The 13232-nt window shown below is 40.1% G+C and overlaps 1 protein-coding gene across 6 annotated transcripts in view; it reads right to left on the reverse strand.

Moving 5' to 3' along the window:
- Window positions 1–13232, reverse strand: part of LMO3 (LIM domain only 3) — a 91825-nt gene that overhangs the window by 63998 nt on the left and 14595 nt on the right. For all 6 annotated transcript variants that reach the window (XM_063446617.1, XM_063446620.1, XM_063446616.1 and 3 more), the window contains exon 2: window positions 12444–12657. In XM_063446617.1, coding sequence (XP_063302687.1) covers window positions 12444–12649 — 206 coding nt within the window. In that variant the 5' untranslated portion in view covers window positions 12650–12657. The remainder of the gene's footprint in view (window positions 1–12443; window positions 12658–13232) is intronic.

Here is a 13232-nt window from a genome sequence, read left to right on the forward strand (position 1 = left end):
TCTGCTCTGCGCCCTGGACCTACGACCAGGCTCCAGGTTCCAGTAGGTGAACCTCTTCCTTCTGTAGAGCAAAGCAGGATCAGGAACAAGAGCTCTTACAAGAGCTCAGTAGGTTAGGGAGTATGAAGAGCATAGCAATCCCTGTAGTGATTATAGCTGTCCCCTACAAACATGAGTCAAGACTGCAAGTTTATTGGCACCAAACAAACCTTTTTTTATGCAGGATCCCCTTAGATAGGACCACCCACAGGGTGTTACAAAACAACCAATCATACACGTACATTACCGAAAACACTCCCAGCATTTACACACAAAATCCTCCCCTCTGCCTGTGATATAATTATGTTACACAAGGGATTAACATATTATCACAGACAGTAAAAATACAGTTTTTACACATACCCTGTAACTTTAAAACCATACATCCAATCTCCATAAAAATTACATATTTGAACTCAGCATAAACACTCTCAAAAATCATACAAATCCCTCCAGTGGATAAAAAGTTAGGTGGAAGTCCTTTATGACCGACACATTTTCCTGCCCAAAACAGTTCCATAGATTTGGGCTGTGCGGTTTGTCAATTTCCTGCAGAAAAACGGCTAAGTCCCCTTCGAATGCACGAACGGGTCAGTTCGTGCAAATAGCCCATTGTAACAGGGTGTTTGAATTGTTGAACGTACTTCGACTTTAACCGAAGCGTCGAAGTGGAGGCGACGGTAAGGGTCAGCAGTGTTTGTGTATTTGCGTAGCCGATTTTAGTTCCATAGATTCTTTAGCATACACCGCTGACCACGTTTGACTAAATTAAAATGGCCGCCGCCACGTGTTCCTTTGTCGAATGGCGGCCACTTCGACGACTTCGACAACTTCGGCACTTCGACTGCATCCGAAGTGCCATATAAAAAGTACCAATCCTTCACAGGATTTAAAGGGCCAGAATGAGTGACATACACTCTGGTATGGCCGAATACTGTTTTTAAAGGGCCCAATCTCCCAGGGCCATAGTCATGCGGGAGGAGGCTGGCAAATAGGCTTCTCCATAATCCAGGGAAACAGGCCAATTTATCATTTAAAGGGCCAGTTACAAATAGCAGTTTGTAACACAAGGTTATTTGGGGTCCCTTTGGTGGCAGGTAAGACGAAAGGCGCCATGGACTGTATTTGTTTCTTGGGGCTGGAAATTGACTCAGCGCTAGGCGAATGTCAGTTGCCTGGGGACAAGTTTAAGGGACTTCGGGCTGCGGCGGGGGAGGTGCCTCAGGCCAAGAAGGTCACGCTTCGGGCATTGCAATCTTTGCTCGGCAAGCTCAACTTTGCTTGTCAGGTGATTCCCACTGGGAGCGCTTTCAGTAAAGGGCTGGCTCAGGCTACGGCGGGAGTGCGGTGGCCTCATCATTTTGTATGGGTGATTTTGGAATTGAAGGAGGATTTGACGGTTTGGGACACGGTTCTGCGGGACTTGTTTTGGGAACCAGCAAAATCAGCAGTTGACTCTGAATTGTTTACAGATGCCATGGGGAGCATGGGTTTTGGCGCGTACTTCAATGGTAGGTGGTGTGCAACGTCATGGCTGGAGTCGTGGATGGGTAAGCCCCTAATTTGGCATTTCTTGAGGTCTTCCCACTGGTGGTAGCTCTCTTGTTCTGGGGGCCTCTGCTTAGGGACAAGAAGGTTGGGACTTCTGCGGCAGTTCGTTTTTCTGTGTATGTCTCTCAACATTGTTTTTAGCGCATGGCACGTTCCAGGATATTTGAACAATGTTGCTGACACCCTTTCTCGTTCCCAGTGGTCCCGGTTTCGTATTCAGAGTCCTGGGGCACAGGAAGATGGGGAATCATGCCTAGAGAGATGTGTTTACTTGGGGGAATCGTGATGTTTTCCTTGGCCCCGGGAACATGGTTTGCACGCACTATCATGGTTTACTTTCGATTTTCTGTGGGAGGGCTTGTCGCCGGCGCTCGTGGACAGGCACATGGCGGCGTTGGCATTCTGGTTAAAGTTCCATGGGTGGGGGAAACCTGACAAAACACTTCATTATTAGACAGGCGTTGAAGGGCTTCCACAGGGGCCGAAGGGTGCCAGATGCGCGTAGACCTGTATCCATACGACTTTTGTGTGATCTGGTTTGGGTTGGTGAGGTTTGCTTTAGCGACTACGAAGCACTTCTTTTTGGGGTAGCGTATCACCTAGCGTTTTTTGGAGCGCTTCGGGGTGAGTGAGCTGGTAAGTGCCAATTGGGAAGGTGGGGGAGGCATACAGTGGACCAACATCTCCGTGGCTGCGGACAGGGTGCTTATTCATTGGACCCGTTCGAAAATGGATGTGTGAGGGAAGGCTATAGATATAGAAGTACATGCTTTCCCGGGGTCCCCCTTCTGCCAGTCAACGCGGTGGAAAGATACTTTGTGGGGGGAGGAGGCGGGATCCTTTTTGGTTATTGCTTTTTCGGTTCCAGTTTTTTAGGGTTTTTCGGCTGGGTCTAGAAAAATTGGGGTTGTGCCTGGAACAGTTTGGAACGCACTCGTTCCGTATTGGGGCTGCTACGGAGGCAACTCGGTTGGGGTTTGGTGAGGAGTTAGTTAAAAGGATTGGCAGGAGGGAATCGGTGCAGTTCTGCTCCTACATTCACCTGGGCAACTTGGTGTGATGGGGCAGGGGGGTGCAGTGTTTTTAGGGCTAATGCTTACTTTACATCTAATCTCTCTATATCGGGTGGCATGGATCATTGGTCACTCATACATCTTCTGGGCAAAGAGGAGAGCTGTAGTTTGTTTTAGGAGCCGGAAACTGGGCTTTCCTGAGGACCAGATGGTGTTAAAATGTTTTGGTTACCGGGGGTTCGGGTGGAGATCGTGTGTGGGGAACTGTTTAGTTTGGTGGCACGACTTTATTGTTTTCCATGCAGGGGGTAAGGATTTGGGGCATGTTCCTCAGAGGGACCTGGTTAGATGGATGAACCAGGACGTAAACAGGATTAGGGATTTGGTCCTGGTCATTTGGTCAGAGATTATACCACGACTTTGGTGGCAGGATGCAAGGGATGCTGCGATGATTGATCAATCCCTCTGCTACTGTCACTATACCCCACTCCCTCTAACATAAGCGCTTACTGAGCAGGACCCTCATTCACTCTGTTACTGTGTAACTATACCCCACTCCCGCTAACATGGAAACTTACTGAGCAGGACCCTCAATCCCTCTGTTACTGTGTCGCTATACCCCACTCCCTCTAACATGTAAACTCACTGAGCAGGGCCCTCAATCCCTCTGTCACTTTGTCACTATACCCCACTCCCTCTAGCATATAAACTCACTGAGCAGGGCCCTTAATCCCACTGTTACTGTGTCACTATACCCCACTCCCTCTAACATGTAAGCTCACTGAGCGGGGCCCTCAATCCCTCTGTTACTGTGTCACTATACCCCACTCCCTCTAACATGTAAGCTCACTGAGCGGGGCCCTCAATCCCTCTGTTACTGTGTCACTATACCCCACTCCCTCTAACATGTAAGCTCACTGAGCAGGGCCCTCAATCCCTCTGTTACTGTGTCACTATACCCCACCCCCTCTAACATGTAAACTCACTGAGCAGGGCCCTCAATCCCTCTGTTACTGTCACTATACCCCACTCCCTCTAACATGTAAACTCACTGAGCAGGGCCCTCAATCCCTCTGTTACTGTGTCACTATTCCCCACTGCATTTAACATGTAAACTCACTGAGCAGGCCCTCAATCCCTCTGTTACTGTGTCACTATACCCCACTCCCTCTAACATGTAAGCTCACTGAGCAGGGCCCTCAATCCCTCTGTTACTGTCACTATACCCCACTCCCTCTAACATATAAGCTCACTGAGCAGGGCCTCAATCCCTCTGTTACTGTGCGTCCTTTTGTCTGGTTACAATTACGTGTTGGTTTGTCCACCCATTGTACAGCGCTATGTAACTTGCTGGCGCTATATAAATAATAAAATAATTATAATAATAATTTTAAGCTGACGATTGAAGCTGAATATTTATTGTAAATTCAAGTTCCTGAACTCAGAGACGAAATGCAGCCGAATGGCAAATATTGAGGATGGCCGAGCGTGTTCCTTGTGATTCGTGATTCTGAATTCTGACTGATGAAAGATTGAAGCTTAGGGGACAGTCATTCACAGGGCTATTCACTAACGTGAGAGTTAAAAGTGAAAGGCCAGAGCAGCCGAACTGGAAACACAGTTCAATCAGAGAACTTTTCCATGTGGACTATTTTGGCCTTAAATTTGAAATTCTCACGTTAGTGAATAGCCCTGTAAATGGTGATTTTATTCACAGACCTAATGAGAACTGACCGATAGAGAGAAAAAACTATTGTGATATATTAAATAAATCTAGATTATATCAATATATATATAAAAATAGATTATTATTATTATAGCTCCTCCTGTTTCTCTATCCATTAGTTGCTTTTTCTCACCAAATGGCAGAAAATGGCTCTATCGGTGTCCTGTAACCGCTAGGGATAATGTTGGATAGATTTTACAGCACACGGATTGGACAATTTTTACATCTTTCTGATTTATCGGAAAACCTGCTCTCCTGAATTTATTTATTTATTTCTAAAGAAATGGTTAGATAAAACCAAATGTTCTCAGCGCGCAGGTAAAGTCTAAATTTATTTGTACTTGTCGTAGAGCACGGGAACCCGTCAATCAGAGCCACTTAGAGAGAATTCCCTATTAACACTGGGAGAAATATAAAAACATACAAAATATTTTACAGATTTTATTTGTATTGTATCTTTGGAAACTGAGCGAGGCTAAGGTTAATCTAATGGTTTTTTTTTATTCAAATGTATTAACATCATTATTTCTTGAACTATACAGGATCACTTTGAAATAGTAAGTCATAACAAAGTGCAAATTATGCTCCTTTTAATAACACAAATCAAATTTCTAATGTGCTGCTAGCATTGAATGGAGAGTGTATTAGATAATCGTTTCCCTGTCTGTTATCTTAGAACCCTTTTTCCAATCACACCCCAGCCATACCCAACATGCAGCCACAGTGACAGGTCTGTGGCGAAATTAACCTCGCTACTGGTTTTTGGAGGGGCCTGTTTGCCAGCCTCCTGCCCTGCGACTATGGCCCTGGCATGTATTGCCCTTTAAGGAACTGAGTTGGGGCTTAAGGACTTATATTATACTGTTACTGACCCTTTAAGAACTGTATTTGGGCATAATGGATTTTTATAATGCTGTTCCTGGCCCTTTAATTACTTTGGAGCAGTGTTGCAACTTTAAGTGGCCGCCATTCGACAAACGAACACGTGGCGACGGCCATCTTTGTTCATTCGAACGAGGTCAGCGGTATGTGTAGCCAAATCCATGGAACTGAAATCGGCTACACATTTCAACGAACACCGCTGACCCTTACCTTCTCCTGCACTGAGTTTTCAGCCACAGAGACTAAGTCCCGTTCGAAGATTCGAACACACGTTCGAATGGGATTTAGTCATTTTTTCAGTGTGAAATTGACCGACCGCACAGCCCAAATCTATGGAACTGTTTTGGGCAGGAAAATATGCCTGCGGTCGGTCACAAAGGACTTCCAGCTAACATTTGAACTAATGGAAGGATCTACATGATTTTTGAGTATGTTCATATTTCAAGTATGCTGATTAATAATATGTGTTTTTATGAAGATTGAATGTATAGTTTTAAAGTTATAAAAATGCATAAAAAAGTATAAGTTTTTGCTTGGAGATAATTGAGTAGATACAGTAAGAAACTCAATTATCTCCCAAGCAGAGGGGAGGGAATCTGTGGGATGTAACCGATATGTGATTGGTTAATGCCTAATTGCCTGTGGGCGTCTCCCTTGCAGGGGAGAATTGCATAAAAGCAGAGTGTGTGCCATTAAACCTGAGTTCTACTTCACCCTCAATCTAGAGTCCTGTCTCTTATTGGGGGAATTGCTTTATCACTACAAGGGATTGCTATGCTCTGCATGCTCCCTTGGATAATCACTTCTAAGCTCTTTTAAGAGCTTGTTCCTGCTTCACTCTCTTGGAGGAGAGGTTTACCCACTGGAACCTGGAACCTTGTCATAGGTCCAGGGTGGGTAGGAGACGGCGAGACCCCAACCAAGCTGCGGTGGTTTGTGGGGTCTACGGTGGTTGTGGTGTCTGGCGGAGTGCTTGGAGCCCTCTGTAAGCGCTAGGAGCATCCTCCAACGGAGGTACCCAGTCGGGGTGCCAGGTGATCCGTTACAAGGTCCAACACTAACGAAGCCACGGATATTATCCACTAATCCACGGCCAGACATTGACAAATCCTGGGAATAGCACTCCGACTCACCTGCACAAGAGAACAGAGAATCGACCACCACATCCATGCAGGTTCAATATAATCTCTAACTTTTCAAACCTCGCCCTTGTACATTTACATGAAGTCAGATTAATCGGATTTACTATTTTAGAGCTAGAAAGATGCAGAACGAATGAAAACTGAATAGGGAGTCAGTGTTTAATGAACGGATATCCAGTTAGCAATGGGTAATAGCTGGTTAAAAGCTTTGTCATTTTCCATTAAGATGTTTAACCCCTTAAGGACCAAACCTTTGGAATAAAAGGGAATCATGACATGTCACACATGTCATGTGTCCTTAAGATGTTTAAGCATTAGTTTGTATGAACATCAGAATTTCGTTTTATTTGTTTTTAGCAACAGACCACGAATGTATCACCAAACCGTGGCCTTTTGAAAATCACTCTTTCTATACATTTCAAAGTCTGAAATTAGAACGTGATGGGATGATCGTGAAGAGTTAACGACTGCCTGAGGCTTTTTGAGAATGAACAATATTTAATGAATACTTCCATTATGCAATCATTTCACAGGTTGAAGTGAAATAGATCGAACACAAATATCGATCAATATAGAAAATGGACGAACTGGAACAATATCGGAGAAGCACAAAGTGCAGATCCCAATGCAAACAAGTAACGTCTAATAAAATATTCAACCAGGAAAAAAAATTCTATTTATTCGGTTAATTTCTGGCTTAATTATTAAGAAAGAATCCCGAACACATTTCAGAAAGTGAATTGTTGTGATAAGAAGAAGCAGGGCAGCAAAACATTAGAATTACATTAATCTCCGGACGGGAATTGTAACGTGGGGCAATGCAACTGACAAGTCACCAGTATTCACACCGCGAGGTGAACAATATGTGCAGGATTTGGGAGCTGAGATATATGTATCTGTAAAATAAATATGGTTTGCGATATTTCCCTCCAGTAATGGTTGTGTTAAGTGTTGCGCAGTCTGTAAGTAAGGACATACGTCGCACTCTGGACACCTGACCTTTGACGTTCACTGGTAGCAAAGGCCTCAGGACCTCTCGATCCTTCCTGGAGCTCTTCCCAGAGGCAGATACGTATCTGGTAAACTAGCTACGAAGGTGGCAATGCATTCTATTCATACACTTTCCATCCAGGGTTCAGAATCCCGCGGTACAAAAGATTGATCATAGTTTCATTCATGGCCATCAATATGACCTATGAATTAACACGTTCCACCAATCAGATTTGCTATGTTTTAATGCAGTTTATTGTTAGAAAACTTTTTTATGTTTGATTAGCAATAACTATAAAAAAAAATTAAAACAGGATAACAAAGAAGAATAAAAACCAATCACTAGGTTTATTTACATTCTGTACAGATATTGGACAGAACGTTTACAACACACTGCCTAAAACAGGACGTTCAACAAATACATACATACAATTGCAAAAAAAATCTTCAAATACCGGTATTTTGAACTTACAGAAATGGTTTAAAAAAAAAATATTTTAAAAAGAATAAAAATGTTAGACTGTTAATAACCCAGTATTATAGTGACACTCTCGTTACAAAATTATCAAGAGTGAGATGGAGACAATAAATATGAACTCGATGGTAAATGAATATTTGTGAAAAGTTTGAGTTTTCTGTTTTCTGTATGTTAGTGAATTCTGTAGGCACGGTTTAAACCTCTCATTACTCTGACTGATTAACAGCCTTTTATGGTGAAAGAGACTTTGATATGGAAAAATATATACTGCAAATACAAATGTCACACATGTTATCCATGTGATTCATTATTTATATCTCGATCTGATGTCCACTAATCATCAAATCACACACCTTGTATCAAAGCACGACCGGTCGCTGACAAAAAAAACAGGTCATCGGGGAAAGCTCATCGTTAGACAAAGATAAAAGTTAGTATAATACGATCATTATTCATTTCCCAATCAATAGTATTTGGTTTGTTTTTTTAAGTCTGCAAGAATGTAACTTATAATCGATATTTTTGTACAAAATGAGTCGTATATAAAATATGGAGTCATTCTGCCCTATGCTAATAAAGTATATAAACACTACTCCAAAATCATAGGTCGCCATTATCCTGGCAGCCATTTTAACAGGCCATGTTAGACACTATGTCTGACATTACATTAACCTAACTACCAGCTTTCCGAATGGCTGCATAATTCAGCTTACAGAGACACAATTTGGCATCAGTATTGACTATAAAGACAGCATAATAGTTCTAACATCTGTGTTCTGGGATTAAATGGTTTCTTATACGGAGAAGCAGATCACGTTAATCTATATGGGTTGGACCTGTTTATGGTTAACCAACTGAAAGCAAGGGGTGGAGTTTGAAATTAGGCTATATCGATTTATGGTTATTGGTACGGTTATTGGCACGATTACAGGAATGGTTATTGGCATGGTCATTAGTATGATTATAGGAACGGTTTTTGGCATGATTATTGGCATAATTATTAGAATGGTTATTGGTACGATTATACGAACGATTATTGGTACAGTATTAGCACAGTTACTGTCAATTCTTATTGGCATAATTATAGGAACGATTATTGGCACGATTATTGGCAAAGTTATGGCACGATTATTGGCAAAGTTATGGCACCATTATTGGCATAATTATAGGAACAATTATTGGAATGATTCTTGGCACGGTTATTGGCACGGTTGTTGGCATGATTGTTAGCATGATTATTGGAACCATTGTTGGCATTGTTATTGGCACTATTATTGGAACCATTGTTGGCATGGTTATTGGCATGATTGTTGGCATGATTATTGGAATCATTGTTGGCACAGTTATTGGCACGATTATTGGAACCATTGTCGGCACAGTTACTGGCACGATTATTGGAACCATTGTTGACACGATTAGGTTTTTCTACTTGTGTGAGAGAGGCAGGCTGGCACATGCAATAAGAATAGCTTTTTTTCAGAAGACTCTGTGAGACCTGGCCTTAGAGTGGCCCTTCTATAGGATCATTCATTGGGGCTGAGAGGTATCTGGTGGGATATCTGCAATGCAGATAATTGTGACTGCTTTCAGTTATATTTTTATTAATGTAGTATTTCGTTTTGTAATTATAGAATGGTTTCAAATGATAGAATTCCCTTCACAGAATATGTGAAATATGTTTGTCAATTAAAGAATTGGAATTTTATATTGTTACTAACTATATGAAACTAAAACTGTATATTTTACTGTGTATAATATATACCACGATATATCACATACCTATACCAAGACACGGTAAATATAGATCACATACAACATAATCTGTACTACAATATATCACATGCCTATACCAAGACACAGTAAATATAGATCACATACAACATAATCTGTACTACAATATATCACATACCTATACCAAGACACAGTAAATATAGATCACGTACAACATAATCTGTACTACAATATATCACATGCCTATACCAAGACACGGTAAATATAGACCACATACAACATAATCTGTACTACAATATAACACATACCTATACCAAGACACAGTAAATATAGATCACATACAACATAATCTGTACTACAATATAACACATGCCTATACCAAGACACAGTAAATATAGATCACGTACAACATAATCTGTACTACAATATATCACATGCCTATACCAAGACACGGTAAATATAGACCACATACAACATAATCTGTACTACAATATATCACATGCCTATACCAAGACACGGTAAATATAGACCACATACAACATAATCTGTACTACAATATATCACATGCCTATACCAAGACACGGTAAATATAGATCACGTACAACATAATCTGTACTACAATATATCACATGCCTATACCAAGACACAGTAAATATAGATCACGTACAACATAATCTGTACCACAATATATCACAAGCCTATAGCAAGACACTGTAAATATAGATCACGTACAACATAATCTGTACCACGATATATCACATACCTATACCAAGACACAGTAAATATAGATCACGTACAACATAATCTGTACTACAATATATCACATGCCTATAGCAAGACACAGTAAATATAGACCACATACAACATAATCTGTACTACAATATATCACATGCCTATAGCAAGACACAGTAAATATAGACCACGTACAACATAATCTGTACTACAATATATCACATACCTATACCAAGACAGTAAATACAGGCCACATACAACATAATCTGTACTACAATATAACACATACCTATACCAAGACAGTAAATACAGGCCACATACAACATAATCTGTACTACAATATATCACATACCTATACCAAGACATGGTAAATATAGACCACATACAACATAATCTGTACTACAATATATCACATACCTATACCAAGACAGTAAATACAGGCCACATACAACATAATCTGTACCACGATATATCACATACCTATACCAAGACAGTAAATACAGGCCACATACAACATAATCTGTACCACAATATATCACATACCTATACCAAGACACGGTAAATATAGACCACATACAACATAATCTGTACTACAATATATCACATACCTATACCAAGACAGTAAATACAGGCCACATACAATAGGGTCATATGATCTAGAAACGTGCACAGTAAATATAAGTCAATATAATATAATCTACAATAGGGCACAGTAAATACAAGGCACATATAATATGATCTAGAAAGGGCACAATAAATACAAGGCACATATAATATGATCTAGAAAGGGAACAGTAAATACAAAGCACATAGAATATAATCTAGAATGGGGCACAGTAAGTACGAAGCACGTATAATCTAAAAGGAGAACATGCTCAGTAAATGTTTCTAAACTAGAAATATACATGGTGTTTGTTTCTATATATAACCAGTAGGCAGAGCGATAATTATAATCTCAACACAATAAATGAAATATAAACTTCAAACTAGACTTTAACAAATTCATAGAAAAGACGAGGCATGGGTAACTGAAAGGAGACATAGTGTATGACTAAAATCTAGGAACACATAATGTGACATGGAAAATAACGAAATAGTCAAACGATGGAATACATAATCATATAAAAAAAAATCAGAACTGCACAGAGAAACGGGCAAACTGCTTGCTACCGAGAATACGACTTGAATTTAATTCCATCTATCGGTTACTGGAGATTTTAATGTGACCTTAATTTGTATGAATGTGTTAAATGTCAAGTATACGTCTAATTATAAAAGAACCTCTAGAGGGCGCAATAAATGAACCCAACAGCAAATGAGATATCTGGATATCGAATATCTGTACATCTGTACATTGCCTTCAGATTTAGCACAATTTAGAAAATTCCAAGACATGTGCAAGAAATTGAGCAATACACACCTAGAGATTTCTCTACAGATTTCAGTGGCTTCACCTATAAACTATTACCAAATTACCGAATGTAACTGTAACTAACGTGCATTATTACAGAGCGCAGATAGAGAGATAAAGGCCATTCGGCCCACGTTTGGGGTTTGAATGCTCAGAGCCGGTCTACTTACAGAACCTGGTCTTATCAATATCTTTCATATTGGAATTGGCTAACCCTTAATCTGCTGGGGGTGCACAAAGAACTGATCGGGATGGAAATCGAATAAATACTTTATTCAGTAAAACTGACAGGAAAATCATAGCGTGAAAAGAATAATGAAAAAAAAATGGATATTCTTAAATTGGGATTTGAATAATACAAATAGTAATAGAAAGTCTACAAATAATAGATCCATATTGTATCAGAGTAAATAAAATCACTTTGTAATGATATGTGTTTAGAAAGTAGTGCGAGTCATATTCGAGGTATTGATGGTGAGACGCTGTACGGAAGCCCGGATTGTAATGGAAAAGATTTATCCCAATATTAGTATATAAATGTAAATGTACCATCCAGCCACCTCCGCCCCAATCACTGCTCTCTGTTCTTTATTGGAATTTTCAACAAACAGAATAATCTACTGGTAGGTACATTCATTTCAGGAAAAGGTATGCAGGGTTTAACATGAAAATGTGTTTAAGTTTAGTGTCCCAGCAGTCTAGGACAGTCGCCAGCAGTCTAGCTGTCGGCAGTGGAGGACATTCTTACCTTAGGTAATCCCTTCGGCACAGAATGAGGTTGGCTTTGGTGTACAAGGTTGACCCAACTTCCCCAAGTCGGCAATCACAGCAGGCACACTTCAGACAGTCCTCGTGCCAATACTTATCCAGGGCCTTAAGCAGGTAACGGTCCTTAATTTTACGGTTGCAGCCAGCACAACCTTTCGGCTTCGTGTCTGGCTGAACTGAAAGCATTTGTATACCTGCAATTAAAATAAAATAAGAAAAAAATACAATAATATTCTGCTCAATTTCAATTAAACTAGACTAGTTTTTTTAAGCAATAATTGAATAACGTATCCAGATTAATTCTGAACTCCCAGCTTTGACCCCTTTAAAGAGTGAATTTAGTGAAATGAGAGAACTGAATAAACACAAATAAACACAAACATGCACAAACATTCACACATACAACTGACAGACACACAAATAAACACAAACATTCACACATATAATTGACAGACACACAAATAAACAAACATTCACACATACAACTGACAGACACACAAATAAACACAAACATTCACACATTGAACTGACAGACACACAAATAAACACAAACATTCACACATATAATTGACAGACACACAAATAAACACAAACATTCACACATACAATTGACAGACACACAAATAAACACAAACATTCACACATACAATTGACAGACACACAAATAAACACAGACATTCACACATACAATTGACAGACACACAAACACAAAAATTTGCACATACAATTGACAGACACACAAATAAACACAAACATTTGCACATACAAT

Source organism: Pelobates fuscus, chromosome 3 (genome assembly GCF_036172605.1).
Source record: "Pelobates fuscus isolate aPelFus1 chromosome 3, aPelFus1.pri, whole genome shotgun sequence".
Lineage (NCBI taxonomy): Eukaryota > Metazoa > Chordata > Amphibia > Anura > Pelobatidae > Pelobates > Pelobates fuscus.